The sequence below is a fragment of the Apodemus sylvaticus genome, chromosome 17 (assembly GCF_947179515.1).
Source record: "Apodemus sylvaticus chromosome 17, mApoSyl1.1, whole genome shotgun sequence".
Lineage (NCBI taxonomy): Eukaryota > Metazoa > Chordata > Mammalia > Rodentia > Muridae > Apodemus > Apodemus sylvaticus.
The window spans coordinates 4885397-4912542 of NC_067488.1; the positions used below are offsets into that span (position 1 = coordinate 4885397).

The window sequence follows — 27146 nt, forward strand, 5'->3', positions numbered from 1 at the left end:
ATGTGCCAATAATGAAACAGAAAACAGGGTCCCTGTGGGGTAACCTGTAGTTTTAACTGTTGACTTTAATCCCACTACTCAGGGAGTAGTAGGAGGAGGATCTCTTGAGTTCTAAGACAGCCACAGCTACATAGAGAAACCCTATCTCAAAAACAAACAAACAAAACAAACTCTATACCACCACCACCAAAACGCCCCAAGTCTTGCTGTCATACGTGATTAACCATCCTATCCAGCAACCGGCGTAAGTATTCTGTTGTTCTTGTTGGTAACGTCAATGTTCTCCTCTAGTATACACTGCACACAGCAAGATTTGAGAATGGCAAACACTTTGTTGACTCTCAGGCAGTATCTTACAGACCCAATAGTCAGATATAGGAAAAACAGAGGCTGATCAAAGACCTAAAAAACTTACTTGTTATTCTCTGGATTACCAAACTATACTTCAGAGACAATTCTAAAACCAGAGAGGGAGGAGGGGGAAGAGGCGATGGAAAAACCTCTTAAAAGGTATAAGAAATTAGACTGGTTTCATTTTCTTTAACATCTTCTTTAATAAGACATTACAGCACACGTGAGGTCCCAGTGTGTCAGCTAACCATGGGCCGAGAATGGAGACAAGTGTATGTGAACCCCATCCTTCGACAACCAATACAGAGTACACATAGCTCAGTCCCCTCTTGCTATGTTATACCACCCTTGAAGACAGCAAAACAGTTTTTAAACAAACTTGTCTGTTAAGAGACTCTGCAAACTTAATTACAAAGATGTTCGAGTTGTCATTTTCTCCTTACAGCAGACTTGACTGAAACACAGAATAGGACCATGCTGGCAATCTCCATGCTCAGAGCGAAGACCCATTATCTACTCCCTACCACTGAGATACAGAGTGAAATACGGTGTCTTCAGCTGCTCATACAACAGGTAAATACGACTGAAAATGTTTTATTCTGAATTACAACAGTGAAACAAACAAAAAGAATTAAACCAAAAATTGCGATCAGGCTCTGAATAACCAGTTTTGTTACTAAAAGAAACGTACATCAGTGTAAAGCTCTAAAATTGCCATTTAACTAGAATGTCTGTAAGATCCACAAGAAAACAGGTAAAACTCTAACTCTAGTCAGCAACATTTTAGCAAACAGTGGATACCAAGTGTAAGAGGCAGGAAATTAATTAAACAGATGAACTGTACTTCTGTGAGGCTGGGGACAGGGCTGCTGTGCAAATGACCAGCACTAAGACTCTCCCTTGAGTCACCCTCCTTCAAGCTCAGTGGCATGAGCCAGGTGGTCAGAGTATGCCATCCTGTCCACTAACTGACTGCCCGGCTACATCACGAGGGATCCATCTGTTACCCACAGGTCAGGGCCGCAGCTCTAAGCAGCTGTCAGTAGTAATGCTCTTCCCATTACATCAATTTCTAAACTTAAGCTGAGTTACAGCAGACTTGCTTATAAACTACAACACCAGAACTAGTTATTCTTCCTTCACTGGCAGAGTTTACTTCATCCCAAAATGCTTTGCTAGTTCAGGTGGAAGGCAGATTAGACAGGCTTTGATTTCAGGAGCCAGCACTAAGTCTCTAAAGTTAGAGTTTTATTTGAAAGACAAAGAATGTTCTGGGAATTAACCTGGAACAAATCATTCTAATCTTGTTAAATGCAAAAATCCACTCATAAAATTAGCTAAATAACTTCCAAATCCTTCAAAAATTATAGTTCAATTTCAAATGAAAGAATTTGAACAATTTGTAAAGACCCATTGTAAGACAAAGGCCTTTACAGTTCACATTGTTCCTTCATATGTTGTCCAGAAGGGCTCACTGGCAACCCTGCCAATTTTATGAATTGAATCTGTCACCTACAATGACTCCCAGGTGGATACACAGGAAATGATCAGAAGTGGGGAATGGCCTGTAACTGTGAATGCACGGAAGCAGAGATAAGCCATTCTTTACCCCGCATCAGCTGCCAATAGAATCATGTGCACGATTTAATGAATGAGTCTGCTCTAGTTAACAAACCTGCCACTGAGCTGAGAAAGGGAGAGAACTGCTCTTGCAACATTAGCTGATCAATTTGTTTTTTATAATAAGGCAAATAATAAGGAAAGTTAGAACAGAATTTCTAGAACCATTTATCCTGCGGTGTTGTAAAATCAAAGCACTACTTTATTAAATGAGTTATTTTACACAATATGAACATCAATATAATTACAATTGTAAAAAAATTTTTATAACAAGAATGGACTGATTTTTCAGATTTCCACACCAGAGTCAACTGTACATTTACACAGAATTGTCTTTGCATGACGCCCAAAGGGAACAGCATAAAAGTGAGTGTTTCTGTAGCCCCTTTATTTTTTGCTGATCAACAGTTTGTTTAAAAAAGCAGCTGCAGGTTTGTTACCTAAGGTCTGAGACAGTAGAAGAGTCAAAGGTGTCATGAATTCACCTGTAAGACACAAGAGAAAGCTTCAGTAACTGTAATGACTGACAAGCATTTCAAATACCTAAAATGAAAGACTATCAAGATGTCAGTCTCTGCTGGGTTTGTCAGCAGGTATTAGAGGTGGGAAGAACTCTCAAACACATACACATATGTACTACAGTATTTAGGAGGGCAGGAAATTCATCTACACATGAAATTAAAAACAATAAAGGAGTTTCTATGAAGCATGCCTATACTTCGCTCTATATTTTAATACAGAAAACCTCTGCCTAGCACTGCAAATATAGTCAGTACATTGCTCTGATTTCCTAAAAGACACTTGTGCGGTTGAGATGATGGTTTTCTCACAGCTGACCAGTCTTTTGCTCAAAGCTGGCGGGCATTCACTCATCCACTCCCTCCTATTTTGGGCTACAGTTGCAAAAACCTGAATGTTTCAAAGGCATAAAAAAAGAAACTGTACAAAGAAAAGGGCCTTTGCCAATCATAAAGTATTCTAGTACAACCGGAGCCACTATTATTTAACTTCAGTATAAAAGTTAGACATTAAAAATAAAAGTCTTTGCTAAAGGCAGAATCCTTCCCATGGCTGAGGATATACAGTTTTCTCCTATATTCAAGAACAAAAACCCAATAGAAAGACCAATTACCTGTAAACAACTTTATGCCTGGACATCAGCCAATTCTGGAGGAAGTGGAGTCTTAGGGTGCTTGCTCTCAAAGTGCTGCTTGAAGGTCTTGGGGTCTGGCATTTGTGTCTAGTTTAGAAAGTGTGAGAAAGAAAAGAAGCAGACTTTATGTAGGAAAGCAATCCGTGTAACCTGTAAAAAAAGACTTTGACCTTGCTTGTGCTAGACTGTTACTGCAAAATGCTTTTAAATCTCTACTTGTGACTAGTAAATGAAAAAGTATCTTAGAAAAAGGAAGCTCCTAAGGCTTCACATATGAAGAGGAACACGGCGAAAAATCAAGTGTTTTAAGTCATTATTAGAGCCTTAACAACAATCTTTAGCTTCTACTATCATGCTCATTTTACGTGCCAGAGAAATTAAAGCCCAGAGCTTACTGTGCCTGAGAGCTATGTTCAGCTCAGTTCTAGGTTCTCCTAGTTTCACCTAACACAGTAAGACAGTGGCTGCCCTTTGGGACGGGGAGACAGTTCCACAGGTACAGGAGGTTCTGCATGTGGGTTCTCAGCATCCACATAAAAGCCAGGCACGAGCACACATTTCATGGCCCTGGAGCTACTGGAACAGAAATGGCTCTCCCTCCACAGCTTGTGGGGCCAGTCAGGCCAGCCAACTGGTGAGCTGTGGTTCAGGGAGAGACCCTGATTCAGCAGTAAAGTGGGAGCCAATAATGGATGACACCTGATATCTGCACATGTATGTACATATACATGTATACACACCCACACAAAAAAAAATCTGACAAAATATACCTTTAAAGATCAGTATGTCTTTATTACTAACCCAATGAAACTTAATTTCACCTTTCCTCTGTTAAAAAAATAAACCAGAAGTCATTTAATTTCATTATCATCATTACCAAGGTTAGAGATTCGCTTTTTTCACGAGAACCTTCATGTACCTAAGTTAGGAACTCCCATTTCATTTGTAAAGATTTCAACTGATGATTACCTTCAGTCTGGCAATCATGTTGTATCAAGATCCCTTCCCATCCACACCAGCAATCTTTATTCAAGTTCAGAGCTTAAAACCACTGTCTATACACCAGACCAACCCTATGTTTTTTCCTCTAACACTTCATTAACCTCAAGGGTGGTGAACTCACAAGAGGCTAGACTTTAAAGCTAGACTACCCAGACTCAGGTCCCAGCTCTTCCTACTTCCTGGATTGCCTGTAGAACTTATGCATGTCACTTTTAAGTTGAACATCTGCACGTAGAGAAGGAAGCAGCACAACTCACTGGTTGCTGTGTGGATCAAACATGTGACTACAGGTAACACACCTCACACATGGCAAGAACTCCAACAATTCTTTAAACATGTTAATTCCACCAAGAGCCCTCGATGTGAATAGTCTATGTGGTATCATACATGCTCACACTGCATGTGGTGGAGCTGGAGGAAAACAACTATCACACAGGCAGTGTTTGTTTGGCAGCCCTGTACAAGGCAGCATCACAAGCGCCACTAAGACACCTTTATTTTACAAAGGGCTGGACATTGTTTTATCCATGTTTTCCCAGCTAGCACTTAGAGAAATGTGCATGGCCAAGGAAAAATGTTTCTTGAATGGGTGACTGTAGATGAATTCCTAGGAAAAAAACACTCTCAAATCTACTAGTTCAAATAAAGCATCCATTTTGTTGTAGGAAAAGTTTAACCTCTCCATTTCACAGGGGAGAACTAGCTACAGGAAAGCACCTCCTTGGGCTCCTTACCCTACAGACGGTGCAGGTGTATATTAGGGCAGCTTTGGCAGCAGCCTTTTGGTCATGTCCTTGCTTCTTCTTTTGTCCAGCCTGCTTTTTGGCATTTTTCTGCTGAGACTGAATCTTCTGCTGTCCACGAGCCATATCTAAAAAAAAAAAAAAAAGATGAGGCACCAGAGTGACTTCTTCATTCGACTACAGAGCAATTCAAGCATAGTAATATTCTCAGAGTTGACTACCTAAAATTTCAGACATCGTCAGTAAGTATCATGAGTGGATTTTCAAACTCACACACAATGCTGCTAGATGACAAATGAGTATATTCCTCACAAGATATGTTCAACAGAATCAAATGTGTATCAATGTATATACAAGGATATTCACAGGACCTGATCTAAAACTAGACAGTTCAAATATCAGTGGTAAAAATAGATAAACACAGAGGAATGCCAGGCAGCATTTTAAAAACAACAAAAAACAAACCATGCCTAGCCAGGCGTAGCGGCACACCACACACCTTTAATACTAGCACTGAGGAGGCAGAGGAGAGGCAGAGGCAGAGGCAGAGGCAGAGGCAAACAGATCTCTGAGTCTGAGATTAGCCTGTTCTACATACAGTTCCAGACCAGCCAGCGCTACAAAAAGACACCCAGTCTCAAAAGCAAACAAATTATTTCTCTAAGTCTGTATCTCTGTCAGGAAAGAAGCCACACTGTACAAAGTTCAAAAGCGCAGCTAAGGAGGTCCATTTATGGAGCAATGACCGGGAAGAAGCACTCACAGGTGCTGAAAATACTCTCATCTCAAACCAGGGAAGGATTATAAAGGTGTATGTGTTAATAATAAAGGCCAACACACAGAACTGGGATGGAGGTGCCTCCCTGGTCCACAAAACAAGACCACATCTCACTCCAACAGACTCCCAAGTTTATTGTATATGTTGTATATATGTATACATATATTGTATATATGTATATGTTTATTGTACATATTTATGTCTTTTTTTCTTTCACTTTACATGTAACCTTCAAAAGTTTAGTACTCCAAAGTTTAGTTTTCCTTTATCATTTGATTACAAAGGTAGTTTCTCCCTGCTAGCATCCTCTACTGTGACTTACAATTAGTACATTTTAAAAGCAGCGCTGTCAGCTAATCCTCAAAAAGAGATACAGGGACACCACAACTCCTTTTAGTACTGAGGTTTCATTAAACTATTATACTATTCTAAGTTTTCCTTAAGAGTTCTCCTTTCCTGCTCAGACAAAGGCTATACTCATGTGTACACGCAGACACACACACAGGCTCCACAGAGCACTTGTGGAGTCCGTTCTCCTTCCATAGCTCATGTTCTGGGGATCCAGCTCAGGCCCCTCAGGCTTGACAAAAGGTACCTTCACCACCCAAGCCACCTCATTGGCAGCCGCACACAGTGTAAAGACAAATTAGAACCCTGGTTAAGGGTAACTTTTACAAAGTTGAAAGGTTCTTTCTATTCTTTACTACTAATGGCCTGGAGTAAACAAAAATGAGTTTAAACAACAGTCACTTAAAAATGATTTTCCTGCTAAAACCGGACTTTTGGTTAGACAGCACAAATTCAACCTGTTCACCGAGTATCTACCAGAGTTGTGCTTTTGAAGCACATTAAAATGAGATTCTATGCCACTTTGAATAGCACTGTAATTACATTTTAAACTCTGAAATCACTAAAAGACATGAACGGACAAGGAAACGGTACTATGAAGAGGGTTGACCTTTTCTGACTGCAATCCTCTTTGGCGACTGGATATAAAGTCAAAAGTGTTTTAGAAGCAGTCATGCTCTCCTCCCTATCCCCTACCCCAAAGGAAACTAAACAAATACACACTTACTGGACACACTCCCACTAATATTACATAATAAACTGAAAGTCCGCCCAGTCTTTCACCAACCGAGAGAATGTTTAATATGCTAGCCTAATATAAGAACTCCACTCCCACCCAAGGCAAGTATCAACTGTTTGCCATAAAAATTATACTCCATTTTTGTGTTTTTAAACCAACACTGTATCAATTCTAAGTTCAATAGCATATTGGGGGAGAGGGTGTCTCACTACATACCTCTGACTGGTCTGGAACTCTGCCTCCTCAGTGCTGGGATTTTAAGGTGTGTGCTACGTCACCTGTTCTAATGACATATTTAAAAATACATTCTTTTTTTTTTTTTTTTTTGAGACAGGGTTTCTCTGTGTAGTCCTCCTGGCTGTCCTGGAACTCATTCTGTAGACCAGGATGGCCTTGAACTCAGAAATCCGCCTGCCTCTGCCTCCCAAGTGCTGGAACTAAAGGCGTGCTGCACCACCGCCTGGCCTAAAAGTACATTTTAATGGTGGGTCTTTAATGTATGTACACCAATGCTTTGAAAGCATTCTTTTTAAAAAAATGTATTTATTTTATGTATGTGGGTACACTGTTGCTGTCTTCAGACACACCAGAAGAGGGCACCGGATCCCATTACAGATGGCTGTGAAACACCATGTGGTTGCTGGGAATTGAACTCAGGACCTCTGGAAGAGCAGTCATTACTCTCTTAACGGCTGAGCCATTTCTCCAACCCTGAAAACACTCTTAATGTCCTCCTGTCTTAGTATCAAACCCTTACCAGATCATTCTCGTTGTCTAAAGCATCTTAACTCTTCCACACAGCATGGCTTATGTATGTGAAGACATTACTTGGTGAACAGTCCTTAAGGCTTTGCTTTTTTTTTTAAGTTACAAAGCCTGTTATCAGTAATTCCAAAACTTTCCGTGGCATCTAGGAATTAAAGCAGCTACTTTGGTAACCTTTTCATGAAGCGTGCTGTAAAAACAATGCCATCAGAGAAGCAAAATCTATTTTTAACTTTTGCATATAGGGTTCTCCTAAAACACAACAGAACACCTAAAATTTAACCCATTTTCTCTACCACCCAACAACGGTTACAAAAAAGGCATGCGCTTCAATAAACACAAACTATAACCCTAGGCAGAGGAGATCTGTTCTACCAGGCTAGCTGAGCGGGGCAGGCCCCTAACTTCTGACAGCAGTGGCACGGATTTCCTTTCTGAAAGCAGAAGTGTAAACGATCCAACCAACTACCTGCTTTCGGACAGCTTAACGATTTGCTCTCGATCAGCCCATCGAGTTTTGGACAAAATCTTACGTATAACCCGCTCCCTGATTAAATGGGACAAATTGAAAGGCAATAAATGGTTTGCAAACAGTTACCAGCTGATTTTTAATAAAAGTTTTAGCTTTCCCAGGAGGCTGCAAATGAGCTATGAACCAGGAAGAGTTCGTGGAATTCCAGGACTCTCGAGGAGGCAACAAGTAAAGCTCCGGCCCTAAGGGGCCGCTTAAAGCCAAACAAGTTACTCTGAGGCCGGGGAGCCAGGAAATGGGCTCACACTCTGCAAGCAGCCAGAGCAAGAGGCCCAGGCAGGCTCCGCAGCCCGATCCCAGCTTTGAACAGCCATTCGTGGGCAGAGCCCGCAGCTGCAGCCCGGCCCGCCCGAGGCCTCGGCGGCCCTCAGCCCCGCGCCTGCTCCGCTGGGAGTCCGCCGCCCGCCCGCCCCGGCCTCACGCCGCCGCGTGCCTCCCGCCCCGGCTCCCGCGTCCTGCGGCGCCGCTCACCCGGGCCGGGCCGGTCTGGCGTCCGAGAGACCGCGCAGCGCGAGAAGAGCTGGGCAGGACGAGCAGGGAAGGAAGGGTCGAGCCCCGCACCGCTTGGGGCCTCCGCCACCCGCAGAAGAAGGACCGAGCAGAGCCGGGAGCACAACAGCCCGCGCCTCGCACACCCGCCGCAGCGCGCGCCCGCCGCGCCTGAGCCCGAGGCAGGCCCGTCGCTCGTGCCCGCGCACGCCGCGCCGCACTCCCAGTCGCCTCAGCGCCGCCTGCCCGCCCGCGCGGTCCCGCCCCTCACCTTCCTGCGGCGGCTTTGCCCCGCCCCTCTGTCAAGCCCGCGTCCTTCCGGTCTGCAGACCAATGGCAGCGCTCCCCTGTTACATAAGCGCGCGGGGGCGGGGCCTAGGACGGGAACTGCAGGGCCGTCGCCCGCCTCTCTCCTTCCCGCCCGCTCTCTTGGTGCGGCCTCAGCGCTTCGCTCTGCCCTTGCTGTGTGTGACCTCCGAGCCGCGGGCGGTGGTCGGCAGAGTGGCTCGACCGTCACTGCTTCGTTTCTCACTCACCCGGCCTGGCCTCGGCCCCGCCGCCCTCGTTCTTCCCTGGCCAGCCCGGAGCCCTGTAAGGCGCTAGCCGGAGCGGCGGGGGAGTCGCGCCCGGGGCCCCGCGTGGCCGCCGCTCGGCCGTGAGCCCTTGCCCGACTCGCTGCCATTGTTCTCTCACTGGTTCCGTGCTCAGGGTATTTTGACCTACCAGGGACTTTCACATAGATGGAGACTTGAGCCTGAAAATCCGGTTAAATCCTGCCGTGCCCGCTTGCTGGCTATTGGATTGCTAATATTTGGGGGAAAGAATAAAAGGTCGCTCCCCGCCGACACTCGATTTAGACAACATAGTAAACTTCAAATACCTGATTAAAAGTGGTTGCAGTTCTAACAACGAGAACATCTACTGGTGGTTAGAAAATGGCGTTGTACATAACTGCACCCGTTACCCTTGTATCTGCAACAAGCTGCTTCCCAATTAGATGTAATTGGCTTATAGGTATACTGCTTTTGTGGCCTTAAAAAAAATCACTATGTGGTCTAGACTGTCCTAGAACTGACCCTTTCACCTTCACAGGAACTACATGACCATGTGTCACCATGCCCAGTCAGAATCTCAAATTTGCCTGGCAGTCTCCAGAGAATTAGTTAAATATGAGGATAATCTACTTTACTTGAACTATGATAACCTTGTCACAATATTGTTTAAAATAGCAAGAAAGACCTGAGCTTGCTGCTTACTGCAAGTGCAATCCATCTGGGCCATGATTGAAGTGTACCTATCTTTGATTCATTTCACTTTTTATGCTCACAAGCTTTTATTAAAATGTTGTTAGGTGTTTAAGTTTTGTTACTATTGCTGATAGTAATCTGTAAGTTCATTTTTATTACTGTATAGTCAGAGACCAACAAAGTGCTGAAAAAAAATAGATATTGAACAGAATGTGTCTAAAGATACTGAGGTTTGGAAAAGATCCGTCAAGAAGCTATAACAAGCCAGGCGGTGGTGGTGCATGCCTGTAATCCCAGCACTCGGGAGGCAGAGGCAGGCGGATTTCTGAGTTCGAGATCAGCCTGGTCTACAGAGTGAGTTCCAGGACAGCCAGGGCTATACAGAGAAACCCTGTCTCGAAAAAAACAAATCCACAAAACAAAACAAAAAGAAGCTATAACAATTATTAATGGTGGCCGCATTTGTTGTATTAATCTGCCTTTTGGGTTGTGGGTCTTAGAGGATCTAGACGTGAGAAATACAAAGAGCTGTTTGTCTAGTCATTCATGACAATGGACAGTGGAACTTCACCTGAAGACCTCTGTTGTGAAGTAGGATTGGCTTGTTGTTTTTCCTCCCGTGGCCTGGGGAAATACTCATAAAAAGCTAGTATTCCTTGAGTTTTTTATTCATATCTCATTCTAGAACCCTAGTTGTAGTTCTCTATCTCAGCACAGCTCTTAGGTGTTTAGTGATAGCCCTGTCTTCTACCTGGCTGGGTCCAATAGCACTCCATTTTCACTTGGGGCAACTAAAAGTCTTTGAAGATGTTTATAGATGTTCCCTGGAGAATCTGTTCACAGCAGTAAACTTGTCTCTTTATCCCCACACTTTCTGCGTGAGCTTTTTTTGTTTTTCAAGCCACCCAGATCTCTTGTCTCCTCTATGCTTTTTATCTTTGAAGGAGTCTGGCTCACTCTCTTGTTTAAGCACTGTTGCCTAGAGAATATGGTGTAATGGTAATTGTATGTGGTGATTAGGACATTTGAAATATACAGGAGAAGGATGGAGCTGGAGTGTGTAAGCTTGAGCGGGCGAGTGGTAGCAGTTGGCAGAAGGCGGTGCCTCTGCTCTGCCACCAGCTGCTGTCTTTCTTGCTTTGGTGTCAGGAAAGTGACAGCAAGCTAGATGTGAACTCTGAGGTTTCTGTGTACATTCCTGCGTTTAATAGTGGGTGCTACAAGTACTTCTGGTAATATTTTCCCTTTTCTGCTTATAGGCGGTCACTTTAAGATATTATACAATAAGAATTTGCCAATTTGCTATCCAAAATCCACCTCATGAAGTGAAACTGCTTCTCTGGAGATGAAAGAAAGATGAAAGGCCTATTGATCTGTTTGGATGCGTGTTGGGATTCCTGCGATGAGGGTATTGGTGAGTTCCCAGCATAATAATTCTCAATAGATAAGTTATTTGAAGGATTTTTTCAGTGTATCTGTTGTGGGTTGATACGTAAGTTAATAAAGTGGCATGGGGGGAAGGTGTTAGAAAACAAAGAGGCAAGGTAGAGAAGCTCGCAGCTGTAATCGCAGAGACCTCACATTAGTCAGGTTGTACTGAAGTAATGTTTATGTGCAGTGACTCTTTAAAACATGCCGCCAGTTGAACTATGATGTCATGCTCTTGGTTGTAAGGCAAATCTTGATTTCAATAAAATTAAAAGAAGTTTAAACGGTAATGTGAGGTATTAGAAATGCATCAAAAAGAGTAAAGTACTTAGGTAAAGCCTTACCAAGAGAGACTCAAAGCTTGTATTCTGAATACCAAGCAGCACTGATGAGGACATTGCAGAATATCTCAGTAAACAGAAAGGCACTTTAACTTGGGCAGTCAGAAGATTCAGAATTACACCCGTGTCAGTAATCTCTGCATTGATCTACAAATTAAGTGTAGGCCTGACCAAAATCCTGCTGGCATCTTTGCATATGTTGAAAACCCTATCTATAGGGTTATAGGAGCTGAGAATAGCCAAAGAGCTCTTAAAACTTAATGAAACATACTTCCCAAGTTCAGAACTTAACACAAGACTCCCGTCCTTGGTATGCATGGTAGAGGGAGAAGGACGGCTGTGCACATCAGCTCGCGGAATCCAAGGTCCAGGGATGAAGCCTCATAGTACCATTGTGCTTTGTTCTTTTACCACAGTTGACACACTGGGACAGAGTACCTGAGGACAGTGGCTCCCTTAGACAGTGTGCTCCGTTGAGACTCCATGGCAGGCTTCAGACTGGCAGTTCAGGAGATGAGGCCTAAATCTCTGTCACCAAGAACTGGGCAGGTCCAGGCAGGTCCAGGCCTCAGCAGCTGCCCCACCACCTGTCCTGAGGCAAGGACGATGGGTCAGCAGCAGTTTCCAGACTTCCCCAGCTACTTCTCCAGTAACAGTTTCCAGACCTCCCCAGCAAGTTTCCAGCCCCTACACCCCGATAATGGAATGTCCGTAGAGATGGACCCAACAGATTAGCACAGGTCACCTGCCCCGGAATTCCCTAATGTTCTTTAAATCAGGCCTGTGAGTTCACTTGGGTGCCTCTCTATGCTGGTAATGGGAGGCCCCAGCATGCTGGACTTGTGCAGAATAACACACTCTTTGCGTTTATAAACTATTTGAGTCCAGGATATCATTCTTCAGCAGATCATGGACCCTCACACCATTATGGCAGTGAAAGGAGCCCACTCCATCATGGTGGTGAAGAGAATGCGATGTGTCACACTGGTAGAGAAAGCATGCTCCGTCACAGAGGGGAAGGCATGCCGGTGTGAGTGGGAAGCAGCTGGTCGAGTGCCTCTGTAGTCAGGAAGCACATAGATATGTGTAATTAATGAGCTAATGGAATTGATCGTATGCAGATCAGGGCGCTACCATAGAACGGTACTGCCCCCATTTAGGCGAATCTTTCCACCTCAGATAGTCTAGAAAATACCTCACAGACATGGCCAGACGTCTGCCTCCAAGGTGGTTCTAGCTCCTGTCAAATCAACAATTGTAACCATCAAAGCAGTCAAATTTCAACACTAGTGTCAGACACAATTCAGTGGGGTAGGGAAAAAAGTCTTCAATAAGTGGTCCTGTGGCAACTGGATGTCCACGAATGAGGAGAGACTAAAGTACAAACTGCCCAAGATAACAAAGCCTGCCGTGGAGTGGAGAAGCGGAGGTATTTTTGTACGTGTCCATTTCATTGTTTGTAGGTAGCATTTAATATGACCCTTGGCCTGATGTGGGTGCCCAGTACATGTTTGTGGAATGAATGTATGCCCAGATCATCCCTCCAAACTAGGTTAAAAGGCCTGCAGGGCACCTCAGAGCCTCCCTTCCACTGACACCAGCAGTTGCCTCACTTGGTGGGGCTAGCTTGTTGAACCGGCTACACCCATACAGGCTTTGAGCACCCTGTGGTCCTGATCTCTATCTTTATTAACTAGCACCTGGCACGCAGTAGGTACTCAGTAAGTGTGTGAATGGGTAAATTACAGTCAGTGGATTGTGAAAGAAATTAGAAATATTAGTGACTATTGGTGCAGCCATGTTTGGAATGCGTGCCCTTTCTCTTGAGGGCCTACTAATTGCAATGGTAAATAGGAGTTTCAAAAGAAGTCACCAAGGCAAAAGACAGAAGGCAAGACCTATGTCACAAATTGAAAAATGTTTGAGAAGTAGGCAAATAGTTTGAGGATTTCCATGCTTCAGAGCAGACGAAACAGCAGTCCTAGGCTGAGAAGAGGGGTTCAGTGGACGTTTAAGCTGATATGGAAAACCCTTCTCCCCTCCTCCGCCCCAGTTGAGCCTGGCAGCAGAGTCTTTGCTTCCAGTCTGACACTGGAAGAAGTTTCTTAGGAATTATCTCAGCCTAATGCTGAGAAATATCTAAAGATACTTGAAACTGCAGTCTCTCAAAGAATCACACGACCTGTTTAAGCAAGCCTGTTTGAGAAGTGCTAGCTCCCTGCACAAACCTTGCAGCCAGATGTCCAGAGCTTTGCTCTATTACATGATCTAACAGCCAAGGATAAGCAGAAACTGGAGACCCCAGACAGCAGCTATGGAAGAGAGCAGCCTGAGCAATAGTCTGTTGGGCGAGGAAGACTTAAGAGAACCTTTGGAGTCCCTGGCCTTACAAAGACACGGGGAGCACTCTGGGAGGCAGAGGCAGGCGGATTTCTGAGTTCGAGGCCAGCCTGGTGTATAGAGTGAGTTCCAGGACAGCCAGGGCTATACAGAGAAACCCTGTCTTGAAAAAACCAAATCCAAAAAACCAAAAAACCAAAAAAAGACATCGGTGTGTTGTTGCCCTCAAACTGTTCTACCCATGGAACAATTAATTGATTCAATAATCCCTTACCTTCCCAACCCGTCCTTAAGCCCTCAACCCTCCTTACCACTCAGACTTAATTGTGTTACTCCTCCAGCCTATATAGTATTTTCTTTTGATACTTCAACCCCACCCAGAATTTTGACTACAAATGACACTCCAGGGACTCGTTTTTTTTTTAAAAAAGTAAAGGGAGGAAATGTGGTATGGTAAAAATCAGTCTGTGTTCTGGTTGAGCAAGGCTTAACCTCTGGGGACACCATAGATATTATACAATGGCCTGTTGACCATGCTCCCAAACTCTAGGCTTCTGACACGAGGCTTTCAACTCCATAATTCTGTGCCCATCAGTCATGTAGAGCAACACCCCAAGCCCCTAGTATTCTGGCTGGACTCTACCCCCACAGTCACCTGGCTACAGCCAGGTATGCTCCTCCCCATGGTTACCTGGCAACAGCCAGGTAGGCTCAGCCCACTACAAAAAGGGGCTACTTGCCCCTCCCCTCTCTCTTATTCTCTGTTCTCTCTGTTCTCTTACTCCTTTCCCTTCCCCCTCTCCAAGTGGCCATGGCTGGCCTCTACTTCTCTATTTTCTCCCTCTCTCTACTTCTCTACAATAAATTCTCTAAAACAATAACAAAAACAAAAACAAGACATCAGAGTACAAGCCTGGTGCTGTTTTAGAATAAGGATCACTGGGGAATCGAATAGCAAACCCAATTTTAATGTTGCTCCATCTACCTACTAGTAGATGGCTGGCCAGGAGGAAGGCTGAAAGATAAACAAGAAAACTGTAGGAAGAAGGATAAGAAAGCAAAGGAACTGTGGTGTCAGGAGGCAGGCAGGCAGATGCACATGACTTCCAGGCTGTTCGGGCGATGCAGTGAGACCCTGTCTAGACAAACAAGCAGAGAGACAGGCTAAGTCAGTCAAGGGATGATTTCAGGACTCACAACATCCGACTGATAAGGATTCCAGGAAAGGAGGATGAGAAAGCAGAGAAAAAGGGATCGTGAAGTCTAATTGTGAAAACCACCACACTCATTATTTTCAAAGCCTCCATGAGTGAGTGCTGACGCAACAGATGGGGAAAACCACACAGAGGCACAAGTGCGACACTGTAGAACATGGGACAGACAGCATAGCCTCTGCGTGCTGAGGAGGGAAAATGAATTAGTTCATCAAAGAACTAAAAGCTGGTGTTTGAGCAGTATTGAACACTAGAAAACAATGGAGAAAGAAATGTATTGAAATATTTCCTTTCTTCGTGTTATCCTCTCTAGGCTTATTGGACTATGGGCTCCATCAAAGAAAGGGAGCAAACAAACTTGGGAGGGGCGTATGCTTCAGACAGGGATTTAGCCCAAGGGATGAGGAGATGTGGAAGAGGGGGGTGGGGAGGCCAAGATGGCAGCCGGCAGACCAGTCAGGGTTGTTGAATGCAGAAGAAACTTCAAGAGGGTGAAATTGATTGTTTCGTAAGTATGAGTTTGTAGGGAGATTACATAACTTGGATTTAATTGGTAATAAGGACATTGGGGAGGGAAAAAGCCAAGGATAAGCAAAACAAGTTTCAGCTACTGGGAAGATTAAAAGTTACACAAGGCAACTTGATTATCCCTCATTCTGTGGCTCAGCAGCACGTAGCATTTACATACTGCTGATGGTGTGCATGTGGATCAGCTGTGGGGCGTGTGTGTGTGTGTGTGTGTGTGTGTGTGCACGTGGCACAGTCAACTCTTCTTTTTTTTTTTTTTTTTTTTTTTTTTTTTTTTTTTTAATTTTTTTAAAGATTTATTTTACTGTCACTGTCTTTAGATACACCAGAAGAGGGCATCAGATCCCATTACAGATGGTTGTGAGCCACCATGTGGTTGCTGGGAATTGAACTCAGGACCTCTGGAAGAGCAGTTGGTACTCTTAACCGCTGAGCCATCTCTCCAGCCCTCAACTCTTCTTAATCTTATGTGGGCTCCAGGGATCTAACTCTGGTCATTGTGTGCTCAGGCCCACACCCACCGAGCCTCTCAGCCCGTCTCCTGAGATAGTTTAACCACACATTATAAGCTCCTTGAGGTATTTCAGGAATGTAAAATCACTCTGAGTAGCCACCTTAGTGTGGAGAAGACCTGAAAAGATCCAGTGTCTTCTGCCATTGTGTGAGGTCCATATATAATATGTAAGAGAAGGGAAAATCCCAAGAAATAGTAAATAAGAATGTTATTTAAATGTGACGTGCCCACAAAGGCCAAAAGACTGAAGTAATTCCAAGGAGCTGCTGCAGAGAAGAAGGCAGCAGGTTAGAAATGACTATTTTTCAGAACTAGTGTTGGATTTCTTTAATATGTGCATTTTCACAAAACAAACTACAAATTAATAGAATGAAGCCTAGCTCGTGGTATGCTTCTGTGATCTGAGACTCTGGAGGGAGAGGCAAAAGGACCAGAGTTCAAGGCTATGACTGGCTGCATAGCAAGTTTGGAACTAATCTGGGATACCTGCCACCATATCTGGTCCTAGGTATGCATGCCACCTAGCAGCATGCCTCCACAGCTCTGGTCCAGGGCAGTGTGTGTGTCTAGGCACAACACGAAGGCTCTTGGCATCTCCCTGCAGTTACAGTTCCTCCCTGTAATTCCGGGGGAGGGGTGTGCGTCACCTTCCACCATCCCATCTTCTAATTCCTTCCATTCCATTCTTATTATTAGATTTCAAGAAGATGAATACACTAGATGTTTAGATGCAATGTGTCCATCCTTGCCTTGCTTTGCTGCTGTTGGGCAATGGGGTGGGAAACAAGACCAAACATTCTTCCCCAGGCAGGGGTTCTCACAGATCCCCTGTGGGGGAGGCTTCTGCCCGGGTCTGAGGCTGTACAGTTGGCTCAGTCTGATGGGTGGTCTCGATGGGTCTGAGCCCTGTTTACTGTGTTGGTGACAGCAAGATGATACGGTACAGAGAAGTATCTCCTAAGAACACCTCAATAGGTTTCTAACTTCAGAGGTTTGGGAAGACTTTAAGCAAGCCACTTCTCTCTGAATGGTAACTTTGGAGGAGAGAACACAATGAGAAGGTTAATAACACCGCAAACATAACTGCTGTTATGTGGATGTGGCTTCTACTGCTTTAGTTACATACTCATTTTGCTATAAAGATATGCTCTGGTTTGATTTCAGCAATAGTTCAGCTGTGAGAACACAGAAGAATGTCTGCTGACTGATTCCCAGAGAGACCATGGAGGAGCTGGTTGGAGGGACTCCAGGCTCTTGTCTTGTCTTCTCTGATTGACTTGTCAGGGATGGTGGTGGTGGTGGGTGGTGGTGGTGGTGGTGGTGGTGGCGGTGGTGGTAGTGGTGGTGGTGTTAATGGTGGTGTTAATGGATTTTACATATAACAGACAGCAAAAATCACCCATCTGTGAAAAATTGAAAAGGAAGACCCTCGTAATACTTGCATATAAAGTAAAAATTATATCTGTATTCCATGGATGTAGAGCCCAGGGTTGAAGAAAGAACAGAGGAGAGCATGAATTAAGGAAAACTACTTGTTGAAATTACTATGACTGTTTAGTAATATTTTCCAGTATTTTAGACATTTTACAGGGCTTACAGCCCTGGAGAGAGACTGCCCCCTTCCAGGATGTCCTAATTCCCAAGGATAATACAGTTTGTCCAGGAATACACCTTTCATATGCAAACAAGTCCATCCAAAGAAGTCTGTGTCCTCGAACACTCCCCATTTCTGCTGCTTCAGATGGTCAGTTTCCTGTCTGTCTGACCATCCCAGGCCCACTACCAGGTAGTATGATACCATACAGAGAGGGCCTAGCTCAACAGCACAAAGCCCTGCTGAAGTTATGAAAGTTAGCCAACTGTCTTGCCTTCTGGATGGTTCCAATCAAGGTTCTGGCCTCAGCCTTCCCTTCTCCCCTCTTTTTACCTCTGACCAAACCCTGGTGCTCCCCACATAGCCCTGAGGTGCTTTGTGGGCCTCCTCTCAAAGAATGTAGCTAATACATTCTCTTCCCGTGGCGTTGGTCTTCTGAGTATAGTCGCTGATGAGCCAGCCTCCCTCCATCTTGGGCTCGAAAGCCATCTTAGAGTAAAGACAATGAAGTTCATTCCTGTTTATGATGAAACCTCTGTCTCTCCAGGACTGGGCTATGCCCCACCTGTTACCTTACCTAGAAATGGTAGCATTCTGGACTGCCTGTTCCAGGAATGGCAGCCTTGACTTTGTCTTAAACGTATGATAACCACCTTGCAACGCTACCTTTGTTTCCAAAGGTTATCTGAGCACCACTGACTCCCTAGTCATGACTTCCTTGTTATGCCCACCGTGCAGCCATGTCTGTTAGGACTAGCTTGGTATGCTTGGGTTCTGCTCCTGTAGCCCTGCCTATTTTGCTTGTCGGACGTCACGTTTGGAAAGCTCCTACCTGTATCCTATAAACCCTTGTCTTCCTCACGGCCACTGCTGGCTTCTTGAACTCCACCTCAGGGGAAGGCATCCTGTGTACATGAATTTATTTTAAAAAGAGGCTTGTTTTAATCACTTGTTTGCTTTAATTAATTTGGCCATGAGGACTTGGGTTGGTGGTCTTTCTCCTCCCATCTTTGGGATTGACATTACTTCCACACATAAATTCAGTGTTTACAGTGAGACGGTGACCTACATTTATCTGTTGTCTGTAAACTGAGGAATGCTCTGCTTTCTGTGATCCTTACACATAAGGTGAATTGGTTCATCCAAACAGAGCATTGTATAACCAATGCCTGATCTTACAGCCAGTCCCTGGGGTGCCAGGTAGCTTCCCCGGACTTCATGACCGTACATCAAACCTGTCAGGATGCGTAGACGACCATACAGCTCTTACCTGATTCTCTAGGATGGTTAGTCATGGAGTGTGTTATATAAGCTTAGGTCCCGTGTGCTCTCCCTATATAAAAGTTAATTTATTATTACCTAAAGCTTCTTGAAGATAGCGGTGAAGGCTACAATCTATCCAGCCCCTGTGGTGTGTTCCTACCCTTCACAAGCGACCTTCAGAGCAGGTCTGAGGAGGCCACACACACTGCTGATGAAGAAACAGGCACCGTGAGAGTTCTCTTGTCACTCAGTTGTGGAGGGCTAGGAGAGAGAATTCAGGTTTACCTAGCCTAGACCGTAAATGCTCCCCCCTTAGCCATGCTGCCGTGGGTTGAGATCTCCATTCCCTCAGCGTGCACCGGGGCTGGTGCTGCATGGGTTATGTGTTACTCTTAAGAGTAGCCAGTGCTGGGAACCAAATTTGTTCCCTGGCTACTTCTCTGGGTTACACAGGGAAATAGTTTCTTGTTTCTCAACCTAAAGAATGAGGGATTTGGAGTATTCCTTTTGTGTTAACAATTTGAATTCTTGAGATACAATTATAACTGTGCTATGATATATTATTTATTTTTGAGACAGGGTTTCTCAGTAACTTTCTCTGTAGCCCAGGCTGGCCTCGAACTCAGAAATCCACCTGCCTCTGCCTCCCAAGTGCTGGGATTATTTATACCCTTTTTTAATTCCAGAGTTAATCCTGAGTATTTAACTGACAACTATTTTTCCTTAATTTCAGAAAGTCATTAAAACATGAAACTTAAAGAGAACTCTATCATCATTGTCTTCAAATTAAGGTCTGAAAAAAAATAGATGAAACACATCTTCAATAAATTATTTGGGGTAAGTAAAAAATCTGTACGTAGCTTCGTCCACAGCCATCCAATTCCCAGCACATGGAATTTGTTGTGATTTAAGGTGAGTGTGTGTACAAGTTCACCTTAGTCATTCATCCCTGGCTGGCCTCAGCTGGGCATCGTCTCACACTTGTTCGTGTGTCAGTGGGGAGGAGAAATGCACACGCCCTCTGTCACCAAGTCCATGCCTTGATTCATGGCTTACATGATTGTTTCACTGCAATCTGTGACCGGAACTGCATATTTCCTGTCCAGAGGATGGGACCCCAAAGCCCGTGTCCCATTGTCCCTGAGTGTCAGCTCAGTCATCGTAACCAGCTGCTGGGCTCAGGACCGTGGACGCTGCCTGTACCTACCTGCCTTACTTCATTTTCAGCCTTAGGCTGTCTGAGCTGAGCCTTCAGCACACTGGCTCAGTGGGCCTCCAGGAGTCTGCCCACAGTCGGAACTACCTTCTGAAAGAGCTTGTCTGACCAGAGGGAAAGACAGACAGCAGGCAGTTTAAGACTGTACTGATAGCCGGGCGGTGGTGGCACACGCCTGTAATCCCAGCACTCTAGGAGGCAGAGGCAGGTGGATTTCTTAGTTCAACGCCTGTCTGGTCTACAGAGTGAGTTCCAGGACAGCCAGGGCTACACAGAGAAACCCTATTTCGAAAAAACCCAAAATCAAAAAAAAAAAAAAAAAAAAAAAGACTGTGCTGATGACTAAAATATCAGAATTAAGTAGAAATGGTCTGTCCAATAAAACATCATGAGTTTGGGTGACAGATATGTCAGAGAGTAAGGGAAAAACTGAAAGAAATGGGATTTACGTTTCCTAGTTTTGAGTCAAAGGTTTTAGGGGAAACATATATATTTAGCCCGATTTTTATTTCTGTAGAATGCACAGTATAATATAAGGAGTCCTGGATTCCTTAATTTTCAACAGATGATCTTATGCAGAGATATTAGAGTTGCAGTTATGAGCTTGTCTGTCCCAGCTGGCCTAGCAGTTCCTTCTGCGTGCTGCAGAATGCTTTTCCTGGGTTGTACTCATGAAGCAGCAGAATTTGGACTTCAGATCATAATAGGCATTAAAATATGAATAAACGTAGCAGGTTCACATTACTGGAAATGCCACTGAATGAGCATCCAAGGAGGGTGTGCTCCTTAGTGACTCCACTACATCTGCTACTGCCCAGTTAGGAGAATGATGAGTCAACTTACCAGACAAGTCCAACAGAGACTGAGCCAAAGCCCTGAGGTTGTGAGAGCGCTCTCCCGGCTTGTTCCCACAGATGATACATTGGGTTCAAAAAAGAATAAGAAAAGAGCTGCCAGGAAACGCACTTATCAGCACCTGCAGAGCAGGCCCCAGGGTGTTCTTGCTGAGCAGTTCGCTACTGGAGCAGGTGGCTGCTGTAGCACCTGGTACATCAGTGCTCTACATGCCTTACACTGGAAATCCCTAGTGTCCCAGGCCAGTGGGCAGCCTGCAGAAGAACGGAACAGGCATTGTGAAGTTCTCACTGCAATCTTTATACATAGACACCTTCCCGCCACCTCCTCCACACTCCCTAGATTGGTTTTCTTTCTCCCCACAAATAACCCCCACTGGATTTCACACACACACACACACTCACACACACACCTAGATGATCCTTATGAGGGAAAGCATGCACTATCTAACTTTCTGAGTCTGGCTTACTTTGCTTGACGTGGTGCTCTCTAGAGTAGCCATTTCCCTCCAAATGATATAAATGGCATAATTTCAGTTTTTTAGAGAATGAGTGGCTGAGTAAGTTCCACTGTGTGTGTGTGAGAGAGAGAGACAGACAGACAGAGCGGGGGGGGGGGGGGGGGGAGGGGGAAGAGAGATCTTATATGTCTTCATCCATCTGTAATGGAAAGAAGCAAAGCAGTTTTAAAGGTGAAGGACGCCCAAGGACGTGGCGTCATCTCCTGCCCGTCAGGCTGGAGTGAGCAGCACAGTGGTGATCATGGCGGGCCCCTGTCTCTGTGCTCTGCCGACTGGGCGGGCATTTTCAACGATCCAAAAATATTTCTCATTCGTTTTCTTCTTCCTAGAGAAAAGAGCAATGCAGACATTTTCTTAAATCCCAGCTTAGTGTTGTTACAAGGATGGGAGGGAAGAGGACTGGCTTAATGGAGGACTCACTTTGGGAAATGGTTGAAGATAATTAAGGGCTGCTCGAGCAGAATAATCGTGAGCTTTTTCTTGTATATAAACATGTTGATTTCTGTGAACACATCACATACGTTGGGTCTGCTTACATATTAGCCTCTTAGAAATTACGGTATAGGGTTGTTTTTTTTTTTTCCCTTTACATCATTTTCTCAATTGCTCCTTTGAAATCTTTATCACAGCAGGTAAGGGGATTGCTCACTGCAGGAGATTGCTTAAATATCTGTGAACAGTAATGCATACTTGGGCCTGGAGCTTGGCCTCTGGTCCCTGCAGGAGGCGGGAGAGCTGAGCTCACTGAAGACCAGCAGGAGTGATGGGTGCGTGTGGTCCAGCACCCACTGGTCTAGTGTGTGGTCCAGCACTGTAGGGAAAGGCCCTTGTGTAGCTGCTTTTGCACATAAATAAAAATATTCTCCACACAATGCAAATGAGCACAGCAGACCTTCCACTCCTCATTGTCTACCACAGTGAATATCCCCAGGTAAAGACCAGTCCACATAAAAACTCTACTTATTTCTGTGAATTTTGAATTAGAGGTCTGCCAGTTTCTCCCACCCCCCATTTTTCATTTGAATTAGAAAGGTGATCATCTTCCGTGCCTCCTACGCTCTGCCACCCTGTGGATTTTACTCAACACTGCAGTCAGTACGTGCAATACACGAAAGGGACAGGTCTGTTGATCACACTTAGAATTATTTCATTTGAGTTTTCCTAAAAGATTGACATATAGTATTTAAAACATGTTTAAAATCTGCAGTAGACTAATCAGTCATAAACATCCCAAGGACATCTAGGCCTAAGGCTTTCTCAAAATTTTGTTTTAAAATTATGTTTTGCTTTCATACATTGCTACATGCATTTCTATGGGCATACTGATGTCCAGTTCTATCTCTGAGCAAGAATTCTAGTCAAAACTTATAATTACTTTTGAACTTTTAAAAACCATGTATCTACTACCTGTATTTAAAAACCATGTATCTACTACCTAGATTTACCTTCAACATAACTTTATTTGCTTTGTTACTGATCATTCATATACTTATCTATACCATTTTATTATGTGAGTATGTATGAGTGAAAGGTGTCCATGTATGTGTGCGTGTGTGTGCATGTGTGTGTGTGTGTTTGTGTGTGTGCACGTGCGCGCACGTACATATGAGCATGTATGTATAGACCAGAGACTCATGAAGGAAGTGTTTTTCAATTGCTCTTTTTCAGCAGCATTTGATGAGCCGTAGCGGCTCTCACTGAACCTGAGCTCTCTTATTGGCTAGGTTGGCTGGCCAATGACCTCTGTGATCTGATGTCTCCATGCATCTCTCAGCTCTGGATCAGACGCTACAACACCTGACTTGGGGCTAGGGATCTGAACTCTGGTCCCCATGAATGTATTTGTGTCCCTACCCAACTCTGGCAGAGGTATCCACCATTCCCATTTTCTCCACCACAGACTGTCTGTCTCTTCTTGGACTTGGGATCTTTGGTAAGGGTGTTTGCCTCAGGACAGTGTTTTTCACAGTGAAATGAAGACATTTTTATTGCACGATGTCATCTATAAGCAGTATTCTCTCTCTTCCAGCCTCTTACCAACTGCTACCTCCTTGTTTTCAGGGGAGTATTTGTTCCACACTCATTGTCTCACAAAGTGCTTTCAAGTCTGCAAGTTACTATGACAAATCCTGGGCTGGAGGGATGCGTCTGTGGTGTTGGTGTACATGCTCTTCCAGAGGACCTGAGTTCAATTTCCAGTACCCACATGAGGCAGCTTGCAACTGCCTCTCACTCCATCCCCAGGGCATCTGACGGTGTTGGCCTCCATGAGCCCCTGTGCACACTCACACATAGATACATAATTTAAAAAATAAATGTTTTCAAAAGAATGACAAATTTGGATGATCTAGATTTAAAACTTTAAATGCAAAAATAAAATCACACCTGTGTACATGAGATGGCAGTATGGAAGTGGCGTGCTTAGGGCAGAGTGTCTGGACAAGAGGAAATGGGGCCGGGTGTGTGTGTGTGTGTGTGTGTGTGTGCGCACGTGCGCTCAGCTCCAGCTTCTAAGTTCCCCTGTTACTCTCCCTCTCCTGGGCTTTGTCAGCATGGTGTGTCTGAGATCCACTCATGCTTGGACCCGTCACACTTCCCTCATATTTTCTAATAGAATCCCATCCTACGGAGATATGCAGTTCTAGTGTCCATGCTCCCATTACAGAAGTCAAGCTTTTTCTGGCTTTTAATTGTTTAGCAGTAATGCTGCTAGGTCTGTCCACAAGTTCTTCTGTGAATTTTCTTATCGTTATGCAGGTCAAGATGTCCTCAAAGTTGGAATTCATCTGCCTCAGCCTCCCAAGTGAAAGTATTTTTTTTAATATTTTATTTATTTTATGTATGTGAGTACACTGTCCCTGTCTTCAGACACCCCAGAAGACGGCATCAGATTCCACTACAGATGGTTGTGAGTCACCATGTGGTTGTTGGGAATCGGACTCAGGACCTCTGGAAGAGCAGTCAGTGCTCTTAACTGCTGAGACATCTCTCCAGTCCCCAATGTATATTTTTATTTATCTTTTAAAAATATATATTTCATTAGGAATGAAATACCTAGGTCATGGGACATACTATGTTCAGTGTTGCAGCCTGTCTTTTCTCCACAGTGGTCAAACATTTCTATTACTGATAACAACATGAGAGACGCACGGTTACACTGCCTCTGATACTGTCTAGGCCTCCCATCTTGATCCAGAGAAGCCAGACCTGTTTTCTTCTTACAGAACAGCCCAGTACATCAAGTTTCTCCATCATTAGCCCAGGGCAAAGTGCTTCTAGGTTATTTTCAGATTATGTAACATAGACTTCTTTGCTACTTTGTGCTGAATAGTTTTATGTCATCTTGACAGAAGCTAGTCATCCAAGAGGAGGAAACCTCAACAAAGAAAATGCCTCTGTATGACTGGGCTGTAGTCAAGCCTGTAGGACATTTTCCTCATTGGTAATCGACGGCATAGAACCCAGCCCACTGTGGTGGAGCCATCCCGGCTGGTGGTGCTGGTTTCTGCAGGAAAGCAAGCTGAGCAAGCCCTGAGGAGCAAGCCAGCGAGCAGCTGCTCCTGCATCAGCTCCTGCCTCCAGGTGCCTGCTGTGCTTGAGTGCCTGTCCTGACTGCTTTTGCTGATGGACTGTGACATGGACGCTTAAGTGAACCCTTCCTTCCCCAGCTTGCTTTAGTCATGGTGTTTCATCATAGCAGTAGTAACCCTAAGACACTCTTCGTGTGAAAAAAAATGTGTTATACAGCTGGGCATAGCGCAGACGGACAAATCCTGGCACTCAGGAGGCTGAGGCGGAAGGAGTCAGAGTTGGAGGAAAGCTCTGGTTATGTACCAAGACCAGTCTTAAAGACGCATGTGTGTGCAGGATACACACATGCATGGCACATGTATGCATGTCAGAGAACAATTTGCAGGGGTGTCTTTTTCCTTCCATACTGTTGTGTTATGGGGTCAAAGTCAGGTAATCAGGCTTGGCTTTAAGAACTGAGCTGTCTCACTGCTCCCCCCGCCCCTTAGTTTTATTACGACATCATCCTTTACTCACATTCTGGGGGCAGAGGCAGGTGGGTCTCTGTGAGTTTGAGGCCAACCTGATCTACAGAGAAACTTTGTCTCCAAAAACAAACAAACAAAAAAAAATCATTCTTGAGAAGTTGTACAATATATGCTATTCATTTCTGTGAAATCCAAATTTCATCCTTGTGCTCAAAATGATCTGGAGCCTTTTCCCTGACCAGCTCCTCTGTAAACTGTCCTTTCTGAACTCTGCATGTTGTGCCTTCTCCCTTCCATGGGCAGCACTGTCTGGAGTATCCAGGGAACCACAGTTGTATTCACCGTGAAAAAGCTGGTCAGGACAGTCTATTACAAGCGTTCTCTGCAGTTCAGTGCTGGAACACCGGGTTTACTCTCACGGGCGGTTTGGGTTTTCTTTTTCTGTGTAGTTCTCCTCTAACCCTGTAGCATATGGCAGATTCTCTCTCTGCTTGGACAGTGTTAGTGCTGATCACAGAAACTGTAACCTGCATCCCTGCCTGGCAACGATTCCTTCCATGTTTCGCACCATTGTGTGTGTGTCCAGCCTGTCGCCAGCTCCGACTTGCTGCTCAAGTCTCTCCTTATCTCTTTTGAATATCTCCTCAAATAATTGCCCAACTGAGGTTGATTCACGAGTAAATTTAGGCTACCTTGGTATGCAGTTTAAGGCATTAATTTTCAGAGGCTGTGGCTAATTGACAATGTTTAAGGCAGAGCAGAGATGAGTCATAAGAACAGGTTAAATGTCATTCCTTTATAATTAGGGTAGTCAGAATTGTCACTAGTCATCAGTTGTCACTGACATTAATCCAAGGATCCAAATGAAAGCAATCTAAGTTCCCATCAGTAGATGAACAGATAAAAGAAGTGTAGCGTATATCTATAATGAAATGTTATTCAGACATAAAAAGGAATGAAATACAAATTACATGTTACAACGTGGCTGAGTGTTAAAAAACATTATACTAAATAGAAGAAGCAGATCTTGAAAGTAATAGTGTATAATTCCATTTATATGCAATCTCTAGAGTAGACAATGTCATAGAGATGGGTGACAGAACAAAAGCCGCCAGCAGGGAGGTGCCACTGAGCAGTGGTAGTTTCTGCTGAGGTGATGAAAGAGTGTGTAAATCCTAGTAGGGAAGGCCACTGGGTTGTGCAGCTAGAGTGGTAAAGGGATACGTTTCATATGTGGATATTTTTCTACAAAAAAAAGTTTAAAACGATTAATTTTCATTCTGGTATGATTTAGAAGCTAGAATTGCTGTCTTAGACCTGTGAGATGGCTCAATAGAGCCAGCCGGATGATCTTTGACAGTCCCTGGGTCCCACGTAAAGGTGGACACAACGGCTGTTGTTCCAGTAAGCTGGCCCTCGCCCTTCACACACGGGTGCCTCCCCCACTAATAAGTAAAGTGAAATTAATGTTTTTAAAAAAAAATATTGCTAGGGTTCTATTCCAAGCAGTCGCTAGAGAACACCATGCTTGGTGAGCAGGACAGATCTACAACAGAGTTAGATTTGGG

General features: G+C 44.4%; 1 protein-coding gene and 1 long non-coding RNA gene across 2 annotated transcripts; one reads left to right on the plus strand and one right to left on the minus strand.

Moving 5' to 3' along the window:
* Positions 1-529: 529 nt before the first annotated feature.
* On the minus strand, positions 530-8746 carry Znf706 (zinc finger protein 706). The gene is made up of 4 exons (XM_052160502.1): positions 8503-8746; positions 4861-4997; positions 3104-3211; positions 530-2456 (listed from the first exon to the last, which is right to left on the minus strand). Exons 2-3 carry the CDS (start codon positions 4993-4995, stop codon positions 3116-3118), a joined length of 231 nt encoding a protein of 76 aa, XP_052016462.1. The 5' UTR covers positions 4996-4997; positions 8503-8746; the 3' UTR covers positions 530-2456; positions 3104-3115.
* Positions 8747-8904: 158 nt separating this feature from the next.
* Positions 8905-23977, plus strand: LOC127667484 (uncharacterized). The gene is made up of 4 exons (XR_007973881.1): positions 8905-9111; positions 11027-11181; positions 19723-19826; positions 23642-23977. It is a non-coding gene; the product is annotated as an uncharacterized LOC127667484 (long non-coding RNA).
* Positions 23978-27146: the final 3169 nt, after the last annotated feature.

Coding starts and splice junctions, on each gene's coding strand:
- Znf706 (XM_052160502.1), bottom strand. CDS start 4,995: ATGGCTCGTGGACAGCAGAAGATTCAGTCTCAGCAGAAAAATGCCAAA. Junction 3,212..4,860: donor ACACCTGCACCGTCTGTAGG/GTAAGGAGCCCA, acceptor TTTCTAAACTAG/ACACAAATGCCAGACCCCAA.